Source organism: Oncorhynchus mykiss, chromosome 20, assembly GCF_013265735.2.
Source record: "Oncorhynchus mykiss isolate Arlee chromosome 20, USDA_OmykA_1.1, whole genome shotgun sequence".
NCBI lineage: Eukaryota > Metazoa > Chordata > Actinopteri > Salmoniformes > Salmonidae > Oncorhynchus > Oncorhynchus mykiss.
In genome coordinates, this window is record NC_048584.1 from 18,764,015 (window position 1) to 18,791,311 (window position 27,297).

The following is a 27,297-nucleotide window of genomic DNA, read 5'->3' on the forward strand; positions in this document are numbered from 1 at the left end:
TTTGGTGTCCAGTTCAGCAATAGTGGCCTTAAGATCCTCAGCTATAGCAACACGTAGCTCCCCCAAAGCCCGGGTAAGTTCTGTAAGTGTCACGTTGTTGCAGGTGCCTCCGTCTCGTTTTTTAGTGGGGAGTAGGCCTCCGCTGTGGATTTATTGACCTTTGGTCGCTTATTACTCGGCATTGTAACTTTTTATATGAAAATCTTGTATTAGAAATAAACGTTTGTTGTAAAAAGTGCCATAAAGTAGGTTAAATTAGATTATTTTGCAAAAAAGTTGCAGGAGCCTCTCACGCACAGCCGTTCACTCCACCATGCTAGCTCCGCCCCCCACAAGTGAAATATATTGAAACACAAGCTTAGCCTTTCGTTAATCACCCTGTCATCTCAGATTTTGAAATTATACTTTACAGCCAAAGCAAGACAAGCATTTGTGTAACTTTATCGATAGCCTAGCATATCATTATGCCTAGCTAGCAGCAGGCAACCTGGTCACGAAAATCAGAAAAGAAATCTAATTAAATCGCTTACCTTTGATGAGCTTCGGATGTTTTCACTCATGAGACTCCCAGTTAGATAGCAAATGTTCCTTTTTCCCATAAAGATTATTTTTGTAGCCGAAATACCTTAGTTCTTCACGTTTGGCTGAGAATTCGACCGGAAATTGCGATCACAACAACGCCGAAAAATATTCCAAATTAGATCCATAATATCGACAGAAACATGGCAAACGTTGTTTATAATCAATCCTCGAGGTGTTTTTCAAATATCTATTCGATAATATATCAACTGGGACAGGTGGCTTCTTAGTAGGAAAGAGAAAATAAAATGGTCGCATTTGTCTATTACGCACAAATCACTCAGAGCCTCCAGCTGACCACTGACGCAATGTTGTCGTTCAGGCTCATTTTTCAAATAAAAGCCTGAAACTATGTATTATGACACTAGACACATTAGGGAAGCCATAGAAAAAGGTACCTGGTTGATATGCCATTCACTGCTCAATAGGGACCCATAGGAACGCAGAGCTTTCTAAATAAGAGTCTTCCTGATTGGATTTTTCTCAGGCTTTAGCCTGCAATATCAGTTCTGTTATACTCACAGACAATATTTTTACAGTTTTGGAAACGTTAGTGTTTTCTATCCTAAGCTGTCAATTATATGCATATTCTAGCATCTTGTCCTGACAAAATAGCCCGTTAACTTTGGGAACGTTATTTTTCCAAAAATGAAAATGGTGCCCCCTAGATTCAACAGGTTAACATAAATCTTCAATAATGTTCCAACCGGACAATTCCTTTGTCTGTACAAATGAAGCAGAACATTTCACCTTTCACGTGAGCGCGCCAGACCGAGGCTGTGGCACCCTGCCAGACCACTCACTCAAAGAGCTCTTATGAGCCCCTCCTTTAGAGTAGAATCTAAATAGTTTCTAAATACTGTTGACATCTAGTGGAAGACTTAATTTTTATGATAGGTACACTTCAACTGTGAAACGGAATCTAAAACAAAAATCCAGAAAATGACATTGTATAATTTTTAAGTAATTCATTAGCATTTTATTGCATGACAAGTATTTGATACATCAGAAAAGCAGAACTTAAAAAAAATAGAGAGAAACCTTTGTTTGCAATTACAGATCATACGTTTCCTGTAGTTCTTGGCCAGGTTTGCACACACTGCAGCAGGGATTTTGGCCCACTCCTCCATACAGACCTACTCCAGATCCTTCAGGTTTCGGGGCTGTCGCTGGGCAATACGGACTTTCAGCTCCCTCCAAAGATTTTCTATTGGGTTCAGGTCTGGAGACTGGCTAGGCCACTCCAGGACCTTGAGATGCTTCTTACGGAGCCACTCCTTAGTTGCCCTGGCTGTGTGTTTTGGGTCGTTGTCATGCTGGAAGACCTTGCCACGACCCATCTTCAATGCTCTTACTGAGGGGAGGATGTTGGCCAAGATCGAGCGATACATGGCCCCATCCCCTCAATACTGTGCCGTATTGAGGGGAGCCTTTACGGCGCAGTCGTCCTGTCCCCTTTGCAGAAAAGCATCCCCAAATAATGTTTCCACCTCCATGCTTCACAGTTGGGATGGTGTTCTTGGGGTTGTATCCTCCTTCTTCCTCCAAACATGGCGAGTGGAGTTGAGACAAAAATACAGCTTTTTGGTCTAATCAGACCAGATGACCTTCTCCCATTACTCCTCTGGATCATCCAGATGGTCATTGGCAAACTTCAGGCGGGCCTGGACATGCGCTGGCTTGAGCAGGGGGACCTTGCGTGACCTGCAGGATTTTAATCCATGACGGCGTAGTGTGTTACTAATGGTTTTCTTTGAGACTGTGGTCCCAGCTCTCTTCAGGTCATTGACCAGGTCCTGCCCTGTAGTTCTGGGCTGATCCCTCACCTTCCCCATGATCATTGATGCCCCACGAGGTGAGATCTTGCATGGAGCCCCAGACCGAGGGTGATTGACCATCATCTTGAACTTCCCAGCCTTGTGCAGGTCTACAATTTTATCCCTGATGTCCTTCCACAGCTCTCTGGTCTTGGCCATTGTGGATAGGTTGGAGTCTGTTTGATTTAATGTGTGGACAGGTGTCTTTTATACAGGTAACGAGTTCAAACAGGTGCAGTTAATACAGGTAATGAGTGGAGAACCGGAGGACTTCTTAAAGAAAAACTAACAGGTCTGAGAGCCGGAATTCTTACTGGTTCAAATACTCATGTCATGCAATAAAATGCAAATGAATTACTTAAAAATCATACAATGTGATTTTCTGGATTTTTTTTAGATTCCGTCTCAGTTGAAGTGTACCTACAGTGCCTTGCGAAAGTATTCGGCCCCCTTGAACTTTGCGACCTTTTGCCACATTTCAGGCTTCAAACATAAAGATATAAAACTGTATTTATTTGTGAAGAATCAACATCAAGTGGGACACAATCATGAAGTGGAACAACATTTATTGGATATTTCAAACTTTTTTAACAAATCAAAAACTGAAAAATTGGGCGTGCAAAATTATTCAGCCCCCTTAAATTAATACTTTGTAGCGCCACCTTTTGCTGCGATTACAGCTGTAAGTCGCTTGGGGTATGTCTCTATCAGTTTTTCACATCGAGAGACTGACATTTTTTCCCATTCCTCCTTGCAAAACAGCTCGAGCTCAGTGAGGTTGGATGGAGAGCATTTGTGAACAGCAGTTTTCAGTTCTTTCCACAGGTTCTCGATTGGATTCAGGTCTGGAATTTGACTTGGCCATTCTAACACCTGGATATGTTTATTTTTGAACCATTCTATTGTAGATTTTGCTTTATGTTTTGGATCATTGTCTTGTTGGAAGACAAATCTCCGTCCCAGTCTCAGGTCTTTTGCAGACTCCATCAGGTTTTCTTCCAGAATGGTCCTGTATTTGGCTCCATCCATCTTCCCATCAATTTTAACCATCTTCCCTGTCCCTGCTGAAGAAAAGCAGGCCCAAACCATGATGCTGCCACCACCATGTTTGACAGTGGGGATGGTGTGTTCAGCTGTGTTGCTTTTACGCCAAACATAACGTTTTGCATTGTTGCCAAAAAGTTCAATTTTGGTTTCATCTGACCAGAGCACCTTCTTCCACATGTTTGGTGTGTCTCCCAGGTGGCTTGTGGCAAAATTTAAATGACACTTTTTATGGATATCTTTAAGAAATGGCTTTCTTCTTGCCTCTCTTCCATAAAGGCCAGATTTGTGCAATATACAACTGATTGTTGTCCTATGGACAGAGTCTCCCACCTCAGCTGTAGATCTCTGCAATTCATCCAGAGTGATCATGGGCCTCTTGGCTGCATCTCTGATCGGTCTTCTCCTTGTATGAGCTGAAAGTTTAGAGGGACAGCCAGGTCTTGGTAGATTTGCAGTGGTCTGATACTCCTTCCATTTCAATATTATCGCTTGCACAGTGCTCCTTGGGATGTTTAAAGCTTGGGAAATCTTTTTGTATCCAAATCTGGCTTTAAACTTCTTCACAACAGTATCTCGGACCTGCCTGGTGTGTTCCTTGTTCTTCATGATGCTCTCTGCGCTTTTAACGGACCTCTGAGACTATCACAGTGCAGGTGCATTTATACGGAGACTTGATTACACACAGGTGGATTGTATTTATCATTAGTCATTTAGGTCAACATTGGATCATTCAGAGATCCTCACTGAACTTCTGGAGAGAGTTTGCTGCACTGAAAGTAAAGGGGCTGAATCATTTTGCACGCCCAATTTTTCAGTTTTTGATTTGTTAAAAAAGTTTGAAATATCCAATAAATGTCGTTCCACTTCATGATTGTGTCCCACTTGTTGTTGATTCTTCACAAAAAAATACAGTTTTATATCTTTATGTTTGAAGCCTGAAATGTGGCAAAAGGTCGCAAAGTTCAAGGGGGCTGTATGCACTGTATGATAAAAATTACAGACCCCTACATGCTTTGTAAGTAGGAAAACCTGCAAAGTCAGCAGTGTATCAAATACTTGTTCTCCCCACTATCTTCAATAGGGGCTGAGTTGAAAAACTACAAACCTCAGATTTCCCACTTCCTGGTTGGATTTTGTCTCAGTTTTTTATATGAGTTGTTATACTCACAGACATCATTTAAACAGTTTTAGAAACTTCAGTGTCTTCTATCCGAATCGACTAATTATATGTATACTCTAGCTTTTACGGCTGAGTGCAGGCAGCTTAATTTGGGAACGCTTTCCCATCCAAAATTCCCAATACTGCCCCTACCCCAAAGAAGTTAATTCATCAACCCAGTACACTGTAAAAATAATCCTGTAATTTTGACAGTAAAATACTTGCAAAGTCAATAACTTATTGTAGATTTACAGGACCTTTACTAAAACACAAATGTACAGCATATTACTGTAACACCTGACTAGAGCAAAATGCTGTATTTCTAGAATTTACAGTGCATTACTGTCAGCACAGTAGCCAGTAAATTACTGTAGATTTACAGGACAAGGTTTTTGGAATGCAAAGATACAGTATGGCACTGTATTTTGTGGGGTACAGCTTTCTCACTAACACGTGCAACAAATAAATCCTCTTACAAGGGATGCCTCAAAATACGTTAATGAGCCAGAGATTATATCTCTGCCCACAGCATTTTCTCTCAATGCACTATAATTCACAGTATGCTTTTGTAAATATACAGCCAAACAGGTAATATAGTACTTGAAAATAGAATTACCGTAATTTCCGGACTATAAACCGCTACTTTATTCCCACGCTTTGAACCTTGCGGTTTATACAATGACGCGGCTAATTTAGGGATTTTTCCCGCTTTCATAAGATTTATGCCGCCAAAAAACTGAGCACCGTCACATGTGACGTAAATCGAGCGCGCTCAAACTTCCCATCATTCTGATTACGGTAGTAATTTTGTCACCCTCATCATGGCAAAGACACGGAGAAATGCATATGATGTAGCTTTCAAGTTGAAGGCGATCGATCTGGCTGTTGGAAAAGGAAAGAGAGCTGCTGCACGGGAGCTTGGCCTTAATGAGTCGATGATAAGACGTTGGAAACAGCAGCGTGAGGAACTGACTCAGTGCAAAAAGACAACAAAAGCTTTCAGAGGGAAGAAAAGCAGATGGCCCAAAGTATTTGCAGCCACTCGACATCAGTGTAAATCGTGCATTTAAGGTGGCGCTCCTTGTTCAGTGGGAGGCTTGGATGACAAGTGGAGAGAAATCCTTCACTAAAACGGGCCGCAGGCGAAGAGCATCTTATGGTCAAGTCTGTCAGTGGGTCCTGACAGCGTGGAGTATTGTCAAAAAATCCACTATCATCAACAGGTTTCGAAAGGCTGGACTGCTGCGTGTTGAAGGGGCAGCATGGGCTCAGCGGGGTATTTGCCTCCGGATGAAAGCGACGAGAGCGACAATGAAAACGATCCAACATCGGATGAAGCAATTCTGAGGCTATTCAACTCCGACACCGAAGGAGATTACTTCAGTGGTTTCAGTGCACAGGAGGAGGAAGATAGTGACCAATGACTTTCTTGGTAGGCTACTGTTTTAATTTTTGTTACAAGACGTGTTTCGTTAAAGCCTATTTATTTTTGTTTACAAGCCGTGTTTCGTTAAAGCCTATTTATTTTTGTTACAACCCGTGTATCGTTTAAAGGCTGTGTAAAGTTAATTTGTTTCAATGTACCGGTAGGCACCTGCGGCTTATAGACATGTGCGGCTTATTTATGTACAAAATACATATTTTTTAATAATTCAGTGGGTGCGGTTTATATTCAGGTGCGCTTAATAGTCCAGCAATTACGGTACAGTAGCTAACAAAATATACATCAATTTGTTAGTCTAGGTGATCCTCCGTTTCTCAGTTAACTGGACATTCAAATTAGTGTTAAACTGATGAGTGAAATTCAGCATATACTGCAGACCTGGGTTGAATTCATTTTTCCAAGTATTTGAAATACTTGGTGTGCTGAATTTGGCCTGTTATGTAATGGCCTAAAAAGCCCACATGCTGCTTGCCAGGAGAGCTGCACCACAAGAATTTCAAAAACGTGTGTATTCGAACCAGATTTTATATGAGGTGGGTTTAATGTTGAGAGACACCTAAAATAAGCCAATGGGACTCACCGATGAAGCCCATACTCCTGCCCAGCACAAAGATCCCGTTCAGTGCACCAATCTCCACAAACTCGTCCGCTTCGTCTCTGTAACGCAGAACACATACACTTACCAGACTGCATCTCCTAAGTCACTATTACAGGCTTCTCTGAAACATGTAGGGAAAATACACTGCTCAAAAAAAATAAAGGGAACACTTAAACACACAATGTAACTCAAAGTCAATCACACTTCGGTGAAATCACTGTCCACTTAGGAAGCAACACTGATTGACAATAAATTTCACATGCTGTTGTGCAAATGGAATAGACAACAGGTGGAAATTAGGCAATTAACAAGACACCCCCCAATAAAGGAGTGGTTCTGCAGGTGATAACCACAGACCACTTCTTAGTTCCTATGCTTCCTGGCTAATCTTTTGGTCACTTTTGAATGCTGGCGGTGCTTTCACTCTAGTGGTAGCATGAGACGGAGTCTACAACCCACACAAGTGGCTCAGGTAGTGCAGCTCATCCAAGGATGGCCAAAGGATGGCGAGCTGTGGCAAGAAGGTTTGCTGTGTGTCAGCGTAGTGTCCAGAGCAAGGAGGCGCTACCAGGAGACAAGCCAGTACATCAGGAGACGTGGAGGAGGCCATAGGAGGGCAACAACTAAGCAGCAGGACCGCTACCTCCGCCTTTGTGCAAGGAGGAGCAGGAGGAGCACTCTCAGAGCCCTGCAAAATGACCTCCAGCAGGCCACAAATGTGCATGTGTCTGCTCAAACGGTCAGAAACAGAGACTCCATGAGGGTGGTATGAGGGCCCGACGTCCACAGGTGGGGGTTATGCTTACAGCACGTTTGGCATTTACCAGAGAACACCAAGATTTTCAAATTCGCCACTGGCGCCCTGTGCTTTTCACAGATAAAAGCAGGGTCACACTGAGCACATGTGACAGAGTCTGGAGACGCCGTGGAGAACGTTCTGCTGCCTGCAACATCCTCCAGCATGACCGGTTTGGCGATGGGTCAGTAATGGTGTGGGGTGACATTTCTTTGGGGGGACGCACAGCCCTCCATGTGCTCGCCAGAGGTAGCCTGACTGCCATTAGATACCGAGATGAGATCCTCAGACCCCTTGTGAGACCATATGATGGTGCGGTTGGCCCTGGGTTCCTCCTAATGCAAGACAATGCCTCATGTGGCTGGAGTGTGTCAGCAGTTCCTGCAAGAGGAAGGCATTGATGCTATGGACTGGCCCGCCCGTTCCCCAGACCTGAATCCAATTGAGCACATCGGGGACATCATGTCTCGCTCCATCCACCAACGCCACGTTGCACCACAGACTGTCGAGGAGTTGGCGGATGCTTTAGTCCAGGTCTGGGAGGAGATCCCTCAGGAGACCATCCGCCACCTCATCAGGAGCATGCCTGTAGTGTGGTTTTCCACTTTAATTTTGAGTGTGACTCCAAATCCAGACCTCCATGGGTTGATAAATTACATTTCCATTGATCATTTTTGTGTGATTTTGTTGTCAGCACATTCAACTATGTAAAGAAAAAAGTATTTAATAAGAATATTTCATTCATTCAGATCTAGGATGTGTTATTTTAGTGCTCCCTTTAATTTTTTTGAGCAGTGTATAATGTGCATTTTAGTACACAGCCACTTAATATCTTTCTGTGATAGGACAAACCTCCATTAGACCTACACACCTGACTTAAAACAGTTTGCTTTTCTACAAGTGATTAACACTCAGTCCAATTTTGAGTAGCACGAATTTGAACAGCAATCTCAAATTGACATCAATGAATGCATGATTTGTGCCTAAGTTGACGTTTTGCACACAATCCTTTAGTAATGATTTGGCCCCATGCAAGACCAAAGAGAAACGTCCTCTTACCGTGTGAATCCACCGCACATCCTAAGTAGGTCCACAAAGGCCACACCGATGAAGCCGTCCACATTGAGGATCAGGTTGGGTTTCTGCACACAGACAGGAGGGAAACAACAATACTTAGTTGATGAATCAATGGGCTTCTTCAACATTGCGGCAGACTGATCTACAAATCACCTTGCATCATAAATAACTTTAATTATTGTTTGGCTGTGAAGACAGTTCTCCCCTGCTCCGCCTCCACCCACCCCTCTGGGTCTCTCTTTCTCAAAGTTAAGGATCCGGATCACATTTGGCGCATGTGTTAATTTTACACAAAAAAAATTTTTTAACCTTATCGATCACCTATATATTTTTATACCTGTCGTAATGGACATTCCAGTTGCACAAGCAGGACGTACGCAGTCCCTATACATTGCATTGGAGCAAAATCAAGCCATATTTTGAGATGTTGGCTAATATTTATAGTTGCTGCAATATCGTGGTCACTAGCCCAGAGTTCCTGAAAAAACAACACCACGACTGACTGCCTGTCTGTCTGCCTCCTGCTTAGCCAATGTGTGCGCAATGGTGAAAAAACAACAAATCGCTAATTAGATTCCCTGTCTGCGTCTTGCTTGTGTTTAATATGCTGCCTAGGTAGCTACATGTAACTCGACACTTGCGTTTTGCATTGGGGCAATGGAATTGTCTGCATGTACTGTAACCATTGCAACCATTGCAGTAATATTGCACAGAATAACTATTTTGTTGACACAGCTTCCAAAATGGAGTATTACATCAAGCAATTCATCAAGCAATTCATTAACTGCAAAACCCCTCATGTCATCTATAGATTGGAATGTCCACAGTGCAAGGTGTTCTACATTGGACGGACAAAGAGACGCCTTCAAGACCTCTTAGCGGAACACAAGTATGCCATAAGGGTAGGCAATGAAGACTACCCCATGGCAAGTCCCTACACCACGGCAACCCTGCCTCCCAACAAGCTATGGGTATTGATCATATTCCGGCCTCTATTAGAAAAGGGGACTGCTTAAACAGTTACACCAAAGAGAAAGTTTTGTGATTTACAAACTACAGGCCACTAAATACCCTGGTTTAAATGAAGATATGGATTTCTCACCCTTCCTGTAAGGTCATGATGGGTCCATTTGCTGTCATCTAGTGGACATCTTGCTCAATTGCCTGTCCTCCAAATCTGTGCAAGCCTAACCTTGACCATGTGGCATTAACCCTTAACAGTGAAATTAAGGTGTTTACATCAGTTTGCAATGACTTTTCTCTCCATAGGAATACATTTCCTGCTCCCCTAAATTCAACCTGAAGCCTATGTGGGTTATGAAAGCCTTATGAACCTGTCTTCGATGACAATCCATCAGGCCACTATGAGGTCTACCTGTGTTGATTTGAAGCTTCCTGGAGCAACCGGAAGTGGTTAAATTCAACCTAAAGGTGTTTTGCAGTTTGTTTCCAACCAGTTTCCAACCTGCAGTTTGTGAAAATCACTGCATTCAACCCTGTGTAAATCAGTCAGTTATTAATGTAAAGACTTTAAACTCTGGATTCTGTAAAAGCCTACCCCAATGAGGATATGTTTTTACTTTTAGCTTCCTGTGCCAACTGGAAGTGCCTTAATTGGGGGCATAGGGGTTGTTTCAAAGAGTTAAGTCACATCTTTCCAAAACTTTGTGAGATTAGGTAAACCTCATGAACTGTAAATCAGTCATTTCTCCCATCAGATTTCCACACACACAGCAAGGACGGAGTGACAGTGTGGGGCTTACAGAGAATGCAATAGCTACCTTTGTTCGAACTTTCAAAGAACCGTCAGACCTAGAGCTCTGAAACTTTATAAACCTGTTCTAGAGCTCAAGACGATAGTGCACAGTGAGTTATGTGGCTCTAGAAGGTTCTCAGACCGAGAAACAGCCTTGTACAGTTGCAATAACTTCAATTAATAGTGACTATCGCGAAAATGACGAGATTCAGAGAAGTCCCAGAGTCACAAGACTAGGCGACCAATTAAGGTCGCTGCTCGGGCTCCGAATGACCTATCAAGCCGAAACTCGGGATTCGGGGTTGCCTCAGCAAGGCCTACACAATGTCAGAACTGGACCCGCAGCTAGAACGTAACTACGTGTTTTATATTTTAATTATGGTTTAAAACAGAAGGCGCTGTGAACTTTGGGCTTGCTCTGAAATATGTGATAGTTGGCTTCTAACCGAGTTGAGTTGGACAAAGTGGGTTTGGTGTCAGCTTGTATCAGTTTGGTGTCAGAATGATATATTTTTGACTGATGGACACTGACTTGATGGCTGACTTTTGTCCATTTGCAATAAGTTTAAACAGTAAAACCATCACCAAATGGACATGTTGAAATCAACACAACGAGCGATGGAAAGGAACCACTATCACTGCCCGGCCATCCCGAGTTCATCGGGCCAGTCAATTTTGCATTTCTGAAGTATTTTTGAGCATGTCAAATTCGTGATGGTAAATGCCCATTGAAACATATTGCAAATAGACAGCCGTGAGCCTGGTGACAGGAACGGGTTACCAGGAGCAAATATTTGAAATGGTTTTGAATGCCTTTAGGAGGGTGCAAGGGGTCCACGGCTGGGTAGGGAGCACCCCACCCCCACCCATCCAATAGGGTGCAATGGCCCCTGGTCATTTTGGCTGTTTTTCAAACAAATTATTTAAGTCCCACTTCTCTCTCACCATGCATGACAAACAGACCTTGGGTTGATTCAGAGCTTAACATAGTGATATCATTTGGGCAGGATAAATGCCATTTGGACATGGTTCACTGACTTTTGGGTTTTGAAACTGACTTCCTATGATCATACAGTGCCTTTGCGAAAGTATTCGGCCCCCTTGAACTTTGCGACCTTTTGCCACATTTCAGGCTTCAAACAAAGATATAAAACTGTATTTTTTTGTGAAGAATCAACAACAAGTGGGACACAATCATGAAGTGGAACGACATTTATTGGATATTTCAAACTTTAACAAATTAAAAACAAAAATTGGGTGTGCAAAATTATTCAGCCCCCTTAAGTTAATACTTTGTAGCGCCACCTTTTGCTGCGATTACAGCTGTAAGTCGCTTGGGGTATGTCTCTATCAGTTTTGCACATCGAGAGACTGAAATTTTTTCCCATTCCTCCTTGCAAAACAGCTCGAGCTCAGTGAGGTTGGATGGAGAGCATTTGTGAACAGCAGTTTTCAGTTCTTTCCACAGATTCTCGATTGGATTCAGGTCTGGACTTTGACTTGGCCATTCTAACACCTGGATATGTTTATTTTTGAACCATTCCATTGTAGATTTTGCTTTATGTTTTGGATCATTGTCTTGTTGGAAGACAAATCTCCGTCCCAGTCTCAGGTCTTTTGCAGACTCCATCAGGTTTTCTTCCAGAATGGTCCTGTATTTGGCTCCATCCATCTTCCCATCAATTTTAACCATCTTCCCTGTCCCTGCTGAAGAAAAGCAGGCCCAAACCATGATGCTGCCACCACCATGTTTGACAGTGGGGATGGTGTGTTCAGCTGTATTGCTTTTACGCCAAACATAACGTTTTGCATTGTTGCCAAAAAGTTCAATTTTGGTTTCATCTGACCAGAGCACCTTCTTCCACATGTTTGGTGTGTCTCCCAGGTGACTTGTGGCAAACTTTAACCGACACTTTTTATGGATATCTTTAAGAAATGGCTTTCTTCTTGCCACTCTTCCATAAAGGCCAGATTTGTGCAATTTACGACTGATTGTTGTCCTATGGACAGAGTCTCCCACCTCAGCTGTAGATCTCTGCAGTTCATCCAGAGTGATCTTGGGCCTCTTGGCTGCATCTCTGATCAGTCTTCTCCTTGTATGAGCTGAAAGTTTATAGGGACGGCCAGGTCTTGGTAGATTTGCAGTGGTCTGATACTCCTTCCATTTCAATATTATCGCTTGCACAGTGCTCCTTGGGATGTTTAAAGCTTGGGAAATCTTTTTGTATCCAAATCCGGCTTTAAACTTCTTCACAACAGTATCTCGGACCTGCCTGGTGTGTTCCTTGTTCTTCATGATGCTCTCTGCGCTTTTAACGGACCTCTGAGACTATCACAGTGCAGGTGCATTTATACGGAGACTTGATTACACACAGGTGGATTGTATTTATCATCATTAGTCATTTAGGTCAACATTGGATCATTCAGAGATCCTCACTGAACTTCTGGAGAGAGTTTGCTGCACTGAAAGTAAAGGGGCTGAATAATTTTGCACGCCCAATTTCAGTTTTTGATTTGTTAATAAAGTTTGAAATATCCAATAAATGTCGTTCCACTTCATGATTGTGCCCCACTTGTTGTTGATTCTTCACAAAAAAATACAGTTTTATATCTTTATGTTTGAAGCCTGAAATGTGGCAAAAGGTTGCAAAGTTCAAGGGGGCCGAATACTTTCGCAAGGCACTGTATATGGCAAATGGACATAACATCCTGATTTGGCACTTTCAATACTTTCATATTGCATATGGACATTTATGGAATTTGGCAATGGTTCCCTGACTTTTGACTTCCTATGATATCATATTGCAAATATGCCTTATGGAAAAGTAAAATATGACAAAAGGTATGTTCATACAGTTCATATACATGTGTAATTGACCAAATGTTTTTTAAAAAAATTGAAAAACGGTCCAGAAAGCACTTTAAGAGGGTGATACATTTTTGGGTCTTAACTTTATGACCATTTGCAATATAAAAATTGACAGTGGCGCACGCACGCCATCTTTGGGATTTTTGCTGTATGACACTTGGCATTTGCCATATGGTTTGCATGAACTGTCATCCAATTGAGTGGTATTTGCGATTGTGTACATGTTTCATCCAATGGCAATATGTCCCCATTCATTTTTGTCCATTTCAGGGAGGTATATTCCATTACCTGGCAGAAGTATATAATGATTAAGTATATCATTTGTATCTATTATTTGTTATTTGCGAACTTTGCCATGAAATGAGCAGCTGCAATACAGCACCATCGCTAGACCCGGCACATTCTTCACCAATATTAGACAGGAAATTCCTCAACCGCTAGCTGTTCATTTAATGGAGAATTACAAACAAAAAATCCTTTCAGATCTTAACATTTTTATTTAAGCATTGACATGGACTCAAATTTAATTTAGTTTTTTTCTCTATGAACAATCATAATTTGAGTGAAAAACTAGAAAAATGTAACAATTTCAGAAACTATAAAACTATTTGGGAAACAAATCACAGATTTTATAGGGCCCCCCTAGTTGTTTATTAACCATTATTTTACCAGGTTAATTGACAGAAAACATATTGTACAAGAGAAAGTAGTGCACTAACGACCCAGGAAAGAGTTCCATGGGAGAGAAGAATGTGCCCATTTGAAAGCTAGAAAAAAGCTTCTTATCTATCATGTTTGCAGTTGTTCTGGTCTGTTATGTGGACACTTGCATTTTTCTTTACAGTTCAGTTCCCCTGGTTGTGCCAGTCAGTATACAGTAAAAAAAAAAAAAAAAAAAGCAACCACCCCTAAAAAACGATTTCTCATTTAGAAAATAGCCGAGGTACCATCGATGTAAGTCAAACATTTATTCTACTGTCAAAATGTACTAAAGTGTAAATATAATCATTTTGGTCATTCAGTCAGTGTCATCCAAAACTGAGTTTAGTGATACTTATGGTCGTGACTGAATCACAACGTAAATTAATGTTTGGTTTGTTTCAATCCTGCCCACAGCTGGCAGCACACAAGTAATCATCAATTCGGAGTGCAGCTGCACTCGACCCGACCAAATTTGGGATGACTTTGGACATCCCTATGGGGCTAGTTAGGGACCATCTGTAAATCACAATGTACATGGGACAATATATAAACATTCCAATAGCTCCAAATTGTTATGACAACCTCAAACCAACTAGACATTTTTGAAATGTACATACAAATATTGAAAGCATTTAATGAGACAACTAAAAGTGTGCAACACAATATTGTCCCATTTACATTGTGTCATTTTTATTGACAGTCCCTAACTAGCCCCAGAGATTCAAAGTCAGGTAGCACAAGGTAAATAATTTGGCTAAATCTTCCCACCTGCGAACACACACACACGCACGCATTAAACCACACCATCAAACCAACTCTCGTTTGAATTCAGTCATGGCCGCTAACACTTAATGAACAGAATTTAAAACGAGACCAAATCAGGAAGTGCATTCGTCCTTTAAAACGAACTAATGACAGATTTCAGATGAGCCAAGGAGGATAGATGAGAACAGCAGGCCAGTGGAGTGCTTAGAAATGCAGCAGCCAGGGGCAACCGGTAGGGATGATTTAGGTGACCCAGACACAGGCCCATAACAAATGAAGCTACCTCAGGATCCCCTTGACCGTTTTCAATTGCAAAACTAAAAAGAGACACACCAGACAAGACACCAAGACAAGCAACAGAAGAGTAGATGGAGAGACACCAGAAGAATAGAAGTAATAACACAAGAGACAGTAACAAACAACCTGTGACAGCGAAAGTGACAGAAGATGGAGAGAGAAGAGGTTGGTTGAGCAACCCCCCCCTATCACTTCAAGCTGCTCTATAGAGTAATTTGTTTTATTTTTTTGCGCATTACAAAAGGTGAAATACAGAGTGAAAAAGTAAAACATGGTTCACAAATAATTTGCAGCCGAGGTGAAAAAGCCTGTATAATTTACAATTAAAACAATTGTTTACTTTTACACTTTTTACAAACGGGACGAGAGAGTAGGGTAAACAAAAGAGATAGCAAAATAGAAAACCACGACACAGCAGCAAAGAGCAGACAGAGCAACAGAGAAAGCGACGGAGGCGCAATCACACAGTAGATTATCACTAAAGCATAGGCTCTATAGATTCTAAACTGAACAAAAATATAAATGCAACATGTAAAGTGTTGGTCCCATGTTTCATGAGCTGAAATAAATGACACCAGAAATGTTCCATAGGCACAAAAAGCTTTTTGTGCACAAATTTGATTACAACCCTGTTAGTGAGCATTTCTCCTTCGCCAAAATAATCCCTCCACCTGACAGGTGTGGAAAATCAAGATGATGATTAATAAACAGCATGATCATTAAAAAGGTGCACCTTGTGCTGGGGGCAATAGAAGGCCACTAAAATGTGCAGTTTTGTCACAATAATGCCACAGGTGTCTCAAGTTGAGGGTGTGGGAAATTGGCATGCTGACTGCAGAAATGTCCACGATGAAAATGTGGGTTTGCACAACTGAAGAATTTCTGCATAAACTGTCAAAACCATCTCAGGTAAGCTCATTTGCATGCACATTGTCCTCACCAGGGTTTTGACCTGACTGCAGTTCGGCGTTTGAATCAACTTCAGTGGGCAAATGCTCACCTTCGATGGCCACTGGCGGGCAGATAGCGTGTATGGCGTCATGTGGGCGAGCGGTTTGCTGATGTCAACGTTGTGAACAGAGTGTCCCATGGTGGCAGTGGAGTTATGGTATGGGCAGGCAATAAGCTACGGACAACCAACACAATTGCATTTATCAATGGCAATTTGAATGACCAGAGATACCGTGAGGAGATCCTGAGGCCCATTGTTGTGCCATTCATCCGTCGCTAGAAAGCACCAAATTGCGCACACACAATTAAGATTTGTAAATACAGGATCATCACCGGATTCATGCATTAACCCCACAGGAGCCGTTTTCTAATATGGCCGCCAAACTACTCAATGAGGTCTTATTGGATCAATTTCACATGACCATCCCTGTATGAAATATAAATTGTATTTGGCCTCCTGAGTGGCGTAGTGGTCTAAGGCACTGCATCGCAGCGCTTAAGGCGTTACTACAGACCCGAGTTTGATCCCAGGCTGTGTCACAACCGCGAGTCCCATAGGGAGGCGCACAATTGGCCTAGCGTCGTCCGGGTTAGGGGAGGGTTTGGCTTTACTTGGCTCATCGCGCTCTAGTGACTCCTTGTGGTGGGCCGGGTGCCTGCAGGCTGACACCAGTTGTCAGTTGAACAGCGTTTCCTCTGAAGCGCGGCCGGCTAAACCCTAAACAGGACGACACTGGGTCAATTGTGCGCCGCCCCATGGGTCTCCCGGTCGCTGCGACAGAGCCTGGACTCAAAGGATCTCTAGTGGCACAGCTAGCACTGCAGAGCCTTAAACCACTGCCCAACTCGGTAGGCCGGCGTGAGTTGTTTTATGCACGTGATGTCAGAATGCACTCACTGTTCCAAAATGTGATTCTTACACAACAGGACAAATAACACACGCTGCCTGATAGCTTATAGATAATTATGTTTCAAATTGTCAACTGAGGGGTGTTCCGCCTAATTCATTCACATAGAAGTAGCCCATTTCAACTTTGCGGACAATTTTTCTTTGAGGCTTTACTGAGCCAGACTGAGCCAACTTCTTTCTTCGAGGAGAGACCACACACTTCACCAATGTGTCGAGGCACAGATCTGGGGAGGGGCAGCCAAACAATTTCTGCAACATTGAAGGTCCAAGAACACGGTGGCCTCCATCATTCTTAAAATGGAAACCATTTGGAACCACAAAGACTCTTACTGGAGATGGCCCAATGGCCAAACCGAGCAATCAGGGGAATAAGGCCTTGGTCAGGGAGGTGACCAAGTACCTGAACCTTCCAGAAGGACAACCATCTCGGCAGCACTCTACCAATCAGGCCTTTATGGTAGAGTGGCCAGACAGAAGCCACTCCTCTAAAAGGCACATGACAGCCCGCTTGGAGTTTTCCAAAAGGCACCTAAAGGACTCTCAGACCATGAGAAATAAGATTCTTTGGTCTGATGAAACCATGACTGAACTCTTTGGTGCAAATGCCAAGCATCACATCTGGAGGAAACCTGGCACCATCCCTACAGTGAAGCATGGTGGTGGCAGCACCATGCTGTGGGATGTTTTTCAGTGGCAGGGACTGGGAGACTAGTCAGGATCAAGGGAAAGATTAACGGAGCGAAGTACAGAGAGATCTTTGATTAAAACCTGGGGAGAAGGTTCACCTTCCAACAGGACAACGACCCTAAGCACACAGCCAAGGCAAAGCAGGAGTGGCTTCGGGACGAGTCTCAATATCCTTGAGAGGCCCAGCCAGAGCCCGGACCTAAGCCTATTCAAACATCTCTGGAGAGACCTGAAAATAGCTGTGCAGTGACGCTCCCCTTCCAAACTGACAGAGCTTGAGAGGATATGCAAAGAGGAATGAGAGAACCTCCCCAAATACAGGTGTGCCAAGCTTGTAGCGTAATATCCAAGAATACTCGAGGCTGTAATCGCTGATTCAACAAGTACTGAGTAAAGGGTCTGAATACTTATGTAAATGTGATATCAGACATTCAGACACATTCATAATTCTAAAAACCTGTTTTTGCTTTGTCATTATGGGGTAGTGTATGTCGATTGATGAGGGGGGAAAAAACTATTTAATCAATTTTAGAATAAAGCTGTAACGTAACAAAATGTGGAAAAAGTCGAGGGGTCTAAACACTACCTCATGTAACTGGTTGAGAAAATGCCAAGTGTGTGCAAAGCTGTCATTAAGGCAAAGGTTGGCTACTTTGAAGAATCTAAAATATATTTTGATTTGTTGAACAATTTTTGGGTTACTACGTGGTTCCATGTGTCATTTCATATTTATGATGGTCTTCACTATTATTCTACAATATAGAGAATAGTAAAAACAGAAAAACCCTGGAATGAGTAGGTTGGTCCAAACTTTTGAAGCTACAATCTATCGGCAATATTAAAGCCTAACCCCCCCATGCCTAATAATGGACAGTAATGGATTCAAAATAGTCTAAACTATGTTAACGGCAGCACTAAGCTTGATAAGAATGTATTGTACCTGTAACCTTGACCAAAAATGATCAAGTAACAAAATAAATGAAGTATTCCCTAAATAAAGTAGCCTGCACCACTAGGTAGAGAAGTGAGAGGTTAGTAGAGGGCAGTACCTTGGAGGTGGTGATCTTTTCCACATCCAGAGCGTAATCCAGCATCGGAGTGGCAGGGAAATGCCCCTTCACAAAGTCCTTCAGGATCTGGACTCTCATGTCGGGGTTGTTGATCTACAATTAAATCAACACATTTAGATCATTCTGCCAGCAAATATGTCAATGTATCCATTCTGCCACTGAGCTGTAGAGGTATACACACACTTCTGAATTTATTTGATTTAATTTTAAGGCAATAGGACTAAGGACGGGAATCAAATCTTAATGCGTACTTTCTTGCAAATCATGGTGTCAAATAACAAAAATTCTAGTTAGACTTAACACAGGCAGCCCAATTCTGATATTTTGCCATTAATTGATATTTTGACCAAAACAGAAAGTCTGATCTTTTGCCAATAATTGGGCTGCATGTTTAAAAGCAGCCATACATCTGGTCTTGAAAAAACAGGTTTAGGATTATTTTAATCTACACTGAACAAAAATAAACGCAACATGTAAAATACGCACTTTTGTCACAACAAACAGTGCAATCGGAAAGTATTCAGACAACTTGACTTTCCAATATTGTTACTGCTGAGTTCTGAGAATATAAAATATACTTATTCATGTCACTGAGGGAGAGAGGGTAATGTATAACGTTTACATTATGTCAGGATATGTTATTGTTGGCCATCAGGAATCCTATGGGAAGGATCCTCTGGGAGGAGAAGACACAGTCTAGTACCAGTCACCATGACAGCCGTGAGTTGGGGAGGAGTGAGCACTTTGGGGTAGAGGTCAGGTCAGATTATACAGATATCACTAAGGTTCTGTCTAGCAACAGAAATGCATTGGCTGTTCAGATGTGTAGGAGGAGACTCAGCCAAGGAGGAACGGTTATATCAGTGCTTGTGTGAAAATGTCTTCATCTAATGCAGCTGCATTGATCCTCTGGAAAGAATAAACTTGTTTAAGCCTTCACAGTGTCTTGAGATTTTACTCAGAATTAGACGATTAGAACATTATGTTACAGCCTTAATCTAAAATTGATTCAATATTTTTTTCCCCCTCATCAATATACACAGAATAACCCATAATGACAAAGCAAAAACTGTTTTTTAGACATTTTACGAAAGACAATGAAGAGCTCTCCAGTAGGTACCAAAACATTCAAAGGCCATTTTCTCAAAAGTGAGGTTACAAGTTGATCAATTTTCAAAGCAGAATTACTTTCCCATTGTTCCTGAAATGCAGTGTATGATATACCATTTTATAGTCTTGTGTCTACCTTTATCCGTAAAAAAAAACAATATCACATGTTGCTACATAAGACCTGTCATGACATTAACCTGTTGTATGAGGTTTATGACCCCCATAATCACCTTTCCCTCTTGGAAAGCCAATAGAGAAAGAACTCTTTGAAAGCCCTGTGTTAACATCAAAAGGTTGGGGAAAGGTACAATATTTCTGTAATCCAACCAGTTGAAAGTGTCAATTGGTACTTAAAGAATATGATGTCAGATGAGTTGGTGTCTGGGAAATTATATCTGATGATAGGATGACATGCATTGTATCATACTAGTTATCAGATTCACATGGAATTGTTGTGCAATTTAAATGTTTAAATATGAACCTATTTGTGAAAATATTAAAATGTAATTTAGCTTCTAAATGAATTGTTTTCATACGTAAACTGTGCTCACTCAGTGGTAATGACCAAGTGAACAGACATTGGTTGAAAACTATGGAACACGGCCTTCTCTCCCTTAATACAAAAACCCGATGGAAATCAGCTCTAGTTCCCGACGACATTAGGAAAAGGAAATTTAAAAAAGGGCTATTTTTGTTGTTGTTTGTTTTTGTTTAAAATTGTACCCCCTTTTTCTCCCCAATTTCGTGGTATCCAATTGTTAATGGTTACTATCTTGTCTCATTGCTACAACTCCCGTACGGGCTCGGGAGAGATGAAGGTCGAAAGTCATGCATCCTCCGAAAAACAACCCAACCAAGCCGCACTGCTTCTTAACACAGCACGCATCAAACCCGGAAGCCAGCCGCACCAATGTGTCGGAGGAAACATTGTGAACCTAGTGACCTTAGTTAGCATGCACTGCGCCCGGCCCGCCACAGGAGTCGCTGGTGTGCGATGAGACAAGGATATCCCTACCGGCCAAACCCTCCCTAAACCGGACGACACTAGGCCAATTGTGCATCGCCCCACGGACCTCCCGGTCGTGGCCGGCTGCGACAGAGCCTAGGCGCGAAAAAGGGGCTTTTTCAACGTGGAGGTGACTATCCCCACGCTGGAAGGATGAATTTCGACAAGACCAGCCAGAATACAGCACGAGCTGATTATGGCAAAACGGTATGAACTTTGAACTCGTATTCAATAAAGAAGTGATACATCCTAGAAGTCGAGTTATCAGCTGCAGCTGTAAACGTACGTGCCCAAGGAAATTACAGAATCTCCTAATAAGAACGACAGGGTACAACGTACAACATTACGACCAGAAAGATTTGTCAAAGGACAAAGCTCTGCTGGACAAACCAGTCTTCCATCTTCGATCCATCTATCGAAGCGCAGCTCGGTGTAAATATACATCTCGCATTTTCCTTTTCTGAATGGGCGTATTTACAGATTCTGTATTTACAGTAGCATAGCTTATCAAGGTCCGATAGAGACCCAATCCTTTTGTTCCTCAGTCTTCCCGCTCTTTCATTCAAACCCAACTCCCTTTCTTTGTGTAACCAGCTGTCATATCGGTTTAGTCCACTAGGGACCTTTTATGACATGATTAGTAATCGATGTATGATCCATCCTGTGTATATGTAATTCTGTGTGATTATTTAGAAAATAAACAATTTAAATAATTTGTTTGCCCGGGTTCATGTAGATAACCAAGTACTTACGACAATCAGAATGAGACCGATAGAAGGTGACGATTAATAATTGACTGCTATTGATAAAAGATCTTCAGCTCTTTAAGAGTTTATTCGGAAGGCAGCAGCTCTATAAACACTCTTCCGTGGTGCCCCAGGTTATTAACAAGTTAATTGTAGCATGGTTTAATTCAATCACGTAATCAAACTTTAGGTAATCCATTTGATAAAATAGCCTGTCATAATTTAATCAGTCCGACACAACAGACCGAATCAAAGATGTCAGTCATGAATTCATAAAAAAATTATTACTTTTACAGAAGTATTCAGACCATTTACTCAGTACTTTGTTGAAGCACCTTTGGCAGTCTCGAGTCTTCTTGGGTATGACAATACAAGCTAGGCACACCTGTATTTGGGGGAGTTTCATTCCTCTCTGCAGATCCTCTCAAGCGCTGTCAGGTTGGATGGAGAGCGTTTCTGCACAGCTATTTTTATGTTTCTCCAGAGAATGTTCCAACATTCAGAGACTTGTCCCGAAGACACTCCTGCGTGCTTAGGGTTGTTGTCCTGTTGGAAGGTGAACCTTTGCCCCAGTCCGAGGTCCCAAGTGCTCTGGAGCAGGTTTTCGCCAATGATCTCTCTGTACTTTACGCCATTCATCTTCCCCTGGACCCTGACTAGTCTCCCAGTCCCTGCTGCTGAAAAACATACCTACAGCATGATGCTGCCACCACCATGCTTCACTGGTGCCAGGTTTCCTCCAGACGTGACACTTGACACTCAGGACAAAAAGTTTAATCTTGGTTTCATCCGACCAGAGAATCTTATTTCTCATGCTCGGTGCCTTTTGGCAAACTCCAAGCGGGCTGTCACGTTCCTTTTACTGAAGAGTGGCTTCTGTTTGGCCACTCTACCATAAAGGCATGATTAGTGGAGTTCTGCAGAGATGGTTGTCCTTCTGGTAGGTTCTCCCATCTCCACAGAGGAACTCTATAGCTCCGTCAGAGTGACCATCAGGTTCTTGGTCACCTCCCTGACCAAGGATCTTCTCCCCCGATTGCTCAGTTTGGCTAGGCGAACATCTCTAGGAAGAGTCTTGGTAGTTCCAAACTTCTTCTATTTAAGAATGGAGGCCACTCTTTTCTTGGGGCCCTTAAATGAGACAAATGTTTTGGTATACTTCCCCAGATCTGTCTCTTGACACAACCCTGTCTCAGAGAACTACAGACAATTCTTTTGATCTCATGGCTTGGTTTTGCTCTGACGTGCACTGTCAACTGTGGGACCTTATATAGACAAGTGTGTGCCTTTCCAAATCATGTCCAATCAATTGAATTGACCACAGGTGGACTCCAATTAAGTTGTAGAAACATCACAAGGATGTTCAATGGAAAAAAGATGCACCTGAGCTCAATTTCAAGTCTCATAGCAATGGGTCTGAATACTTATGTAAATGTGATATTTCAGAATTTAAAAAAATATATAAATGCAAACATTGAGAAACCTGCTTTCGCTTGGTCATTATGGGTTATTGTGTGTAGATTGATGAGGGGGAAAAAAACTATTGAACCCATTTTTGAATAAGGCTAAAAGTCAAGAGGTCTGAATACTTTCCGAATGCACTGCAATACCACAGATGTCTCAAGTTGAGGGAACGTGCAATTGGCATACTGACTGGAGGAATGGCCACCAGAGCCATTAAAGCTAATTTCTCTATCATAAGCTACCTCCGTCGTTTTAGAGAATTTGGCAGTACGTCCAACGGCCTTACAACCACAGACCAGTGTATGATGTGTGGGCAAGTGGTTTTCTGATGTCAACGTTGTGAACAGCGTGCCCCATGGTGGCGGTGGGGTTATGGTATGGTATAAGCTATGGACAACGAACACAATTGCATTTTATCGATGGGAATTTGAATGCACAGAGATACCGTGACGAGATCCTGAGGCTTATTGTGAGGGCCTTTTTAAAAAGGTACAGTATCTGTGACCAATAGACGCTTATCTGAATTCCCAATCATGTGAAATCCACAGGTTAGGGCCTAATGAATTTATTTCAATTGACGGATTTCCTCATATGAATGATAACTCATTAAATAAATAATATTTGTGTTAGTATATGCTCATTCAAATAAATTGGAGATGGAATCGTTCAAATTAACTGGAAATGTCGCTATATTTAAATCCTTGTAATTTACTGCTCACCGATTTGACCCTGTGCCCAATACCCATGATCAGCTTGCCATCCTTCTTCATCTTGTTGACAAACTCCATCGGCAGCACGCCGCTGTCGAACGCCTTGCTGAACTGCTTGGCCGCAGCATCCAAAGCTCCTCCAAAGCGGTCCCCCTGGGAAACAATATCAACAAAGTATATTCGTCTCTAAACTCTTACAAGTTAAGACAACCCCTTTTTGTCAGTGTCCCAGTAGTGGGCTACATCCAAATTCTCCACACTTTTCCTGAACTTATACAGATTCTTGCATTCATTTAACAAATGGTGGAAGCCAAAGATCTTGGCTGGAGAGAGCCTTAGACCAATGCTATGCTTTTTAAATCCACGATGGAGAATGTGCAAGTGCAGAAGTAATGGTCTTTTGAAATCTTCCCTTTTTCTCATTCCCTTCCTTCAAGACCTTTAATCTGAGAGGTATGGAAGACATTGGATAGATACTAATGGTAACTGGACTTGATGCATTTTCAAATTTCAGGAAGATTTCAGGAAGTCACACAGTGTGTGTGTGTGTGTGTGTGTCCTCACAATGGTGAGCAGGCCGGATGTCAGGCTGGAGATTAGGTCCTTGCCGGCACGGGCACAGACTATGGTGTTGTGGGCACCAGATACGGCGGGCCCATGGTCTGCAGTCACCATCAGGCACATCTCAATGAACTGGCAGGCGTAGCGCGGTAACCTAGGGAAAAATCAAGATGTGGGAGGATAACTGGAGGGAGAAGTGATGGGGCCATGTCAGTGCACAACACCAAAGTGGAGTGTTCATGGAGCATTCGTGTTCATTCTTATACAGGCACGCAACAGAAAATGTTGTGCAACAGAAAAACAAAATCTGAAGGTAAAAAAAAGTCCAGGTAATCCTTCCAGGTGTCAGTCCTTCTTCCGTTTGGTGCCTAATGAACACACTCGGGTGTGAGAAATCTCTGGCCAATCAAAGACACTCCTATTTTGCCAATTGGCTTGGACCCTTTTACCACACGGAGCCCTGCTGATCCATGACGACTGGTCTGCCGACGTAACAGCACGAGGGGGCTACAACAGACTTCTTCCGCCGTGACGTCCCTCTAAGGCCCCTCTGCTAGCTTGCTAGCCCCGGCCCGCTAGCTGTCTCACTGGACCCCTATGATCACTCGGCTACGCATGCTTTCCCCTAATGTCAACATACCTTGTCCATTGCTGTTTTGGTTAGTAATTATTGCCTTATTTCACTGTAGAGCCTCTAGCCCTGCTCAATATGCCTTAGTTAACCCTTAAGTTCCACCTCCCACACATGCGGTTTCCTCACCTGGTTTAAATGATGTTTCTAGAAATAATATCTCAATGCATAGGTTTACCTCCACTGTATTCACATCCTACCATACCCTTCTGTACATTATGCCTCGAATCTATTCTACCGTGCCCAGAAACCTGCTCCTTTTACTCTCGCTGTTCCGAACGTACTGGACGACCAGTTATAGCCTTTAGCCGTACCCTTATCCTACTCCTCCTCTGTTCCTCTGGTGAAGTAGAGGTTAATCCAGGCCCTGCAGTGCCGAGCTCCGCCCCCATTCCCCAGGCACTCTCATTTGTTGACTTCTGTAAACGTAAAAGCATTGGTTTCATGTAAACATTAGAAGCCTCCTCCCTAAGTTTGTTTAATTCACTGATTTACCACACTCTGCCAACCTGGATGTCCCAGCAGTGTCTGAATCCTGGCTTAGGAAGACCACCAAAAACCCTGAAATTTCCATCCCTAACTACAACATTTTCCGACAAGATAGAACTGCCAAAGGGGGCGGAGTTGCAATCTACTGCAGAGTTTGCTGCTTAAGTGTCTTTAGATATTTTTGTCAGATGTTACTATGGAATACTGAAGTATAATTACAAGCATTTCTTAAGTGTCAAAGGCTTTTATTGACAATTACATGAAGTTGATGCAAAGTCAATATTTGCAGTGTTGACCCTTCTTTTTCAAGACCTCTGCAATCTGCCCTGGCATGCTGTCAATTAACTTCTGGGCCACATCCTGACTGATGGCAGCCCATTCTTGCATAATCAATGCTTGGAGTTTGTCAGAATTTGTGGGTTTTTGTTTATCCACAAGTTCTCAATGGGATTAAGGTCTGGGGAGTTTCCTGTCCATGGACCCAAAATATCAATGTTTTGTTCCTCGAGCCACTTAGTTATCACTTTTGCCTTATGGCAAGGTGCTCCATCATGCTGGAGAAGGCATTGTTCGTCACAAACTGTTCCTGGATGGTTGGGAGAAGTTGCCCTCGGAGGATGTGTTGGTACCATTCTTTATTCATGGCTGTGTTCTAAGGCAAAAATATGAGTGAGCCTACTCCCTTGGCTGAGAAGCAACCCCACACATGAATGGTCTCAGGATGCTTTACTGTTGGCATGACACAGGACTGATGGTTGCGCTCACCTTGTCTTCTCCAGACAAGCTTTTTTACAGATGCCCCAAACAATCGGAAAGGTGATTCAAAGAAAATGACTTTATCCCGGTCCTCAGCAATCCAATCCCTGTACCTTTTGCAGAATATCAGTCTGCCCCTGATGTTTTTCCTGGACAAAACTGGCTTCTTTGCTGCCCTTCTTGACAACAAAAGTCTTTGCCTCACTGTGCGTGCAGATGCACTCTGCCTGCTGCCATTCCTGAGCAAGCTCTGTACTGGTGGTGCCCCGATCCCGCAGCTGAATCAACTTTAGGAGATGGTCGCTTGCTGGACTTTCTTGGGCGCCTTCTTCACAACAATTGAACCGCTCTCCTTGAAGTTCTTGATGATCCGATAAAAGGTTGATTTAGGTTTCAATCTTACTGGCAGCAATATCCTTGCACTTTTTTTTGCACTTTTTGTGCAAAGCAATGATGACGGCATTTTTTTCCTTGCAGGCAACCATGGTTGACAGAGGAAGAAGCACCACTCTTATTTTACCCCCTTTTCTCCCCAATTTTGTGGTCTCCATCTTGTCTCGTCGCTACAACTCCCGTACGGGCTCAGGAGAGACGAAGGTCGAAAGCCATGCGTCCTCCGAAACACAACCCAACCAAGCCGCACCGCTTCTTAACACAGCGCGCATCCAACCCGGAAGCCAGCCGCCCAAATGTGTCACTGTGCACTGTGCACCTGCGCCCGGTCCGCCACAGGATTCGCTGGTGCACGATGAGACAAGGATATCCCTACCGGCCAAACCCTCCCTAACCCGGACGACGCTAGGCCAATTGTGAAAACGCGGCCGGCTGTGACAGAGCCTGGGCGCGAACCCAGTCTTTGCTGGCACAGCTAGCGCTGCGATGCAGTGCCCTAGACCACTGCGCCACCCGGGAGGCCACCACCACCCTCCTTTTAAAGTATGTTATACGAACTCAATCAGCATGACAGAGTGATCTCCAGCCTTGTCCTCATCAACACTCACACCTGTGTTAACGAGAGAATCACTGACATGTCAGCTGGTTCTTTTGTGGCAGGGCTGAAATCCATTAATCGCAATTCATCTGATCACTCTTCATAAAATTCTGGAGTATATGCAAATTGCGATCATACAAACTGAGCACTTTGAAAATGTATATTTGCGTCATTCTCAAAACTGTTGGCCACAACCGAACTATCCAGGTCTGTGCCCAAACATTTTGGAGCTTCTACTTTTAAAAATCCACCTTTCCAGAAACAAGTATCACACCTTTGCCGCTTGCCTTAGACCACCTTCTGCCCCCA

General features: G+C 42.8%; 1 protein-coding gene across 5 annotated transcripts in view; it reads right to left on the reverse strand.

Moving 5' to 3' along the window:
* LOC110498770 (ATP-citrate synthase) overlaps positions 1 to 27,297 on the reverse strand; it is a 133,399-nt gene that overhangs the window by 9,921 nt on the left and 96,181 nt on the right. For all 5 annotated transcript variants that reach the window (XM_036955916.1, XM_036955912.1, XM_036955913.1 and 2 more), the window contains 5 exons: positions 24,125 to 24,275; positions 23,570 to 23,713; positions 18,504 to 18,617; positions 8,500 to 8,582; positions 6,627 to 6,703 (listed from right to left, as the gene is read on the reverse strand). In XM_036955916.1, the coding sequence (XP_036811811.1) occupies positions 6,627 to 6,703; positions 8,500 to 8,582; positions 18,504 to 18,617; positions 23,570 to 23,713; positions 24,125 to 24,275 (569 nt within the window). The remainder of the gene's footprint in view (positions 1 to 6,626; positions 6,704 to 8,499; positions 8,583 to 18,503; positions 18,618 to 23,569; positions 23,714 to 24,124; positions 24,276 to 27,297) is intronic.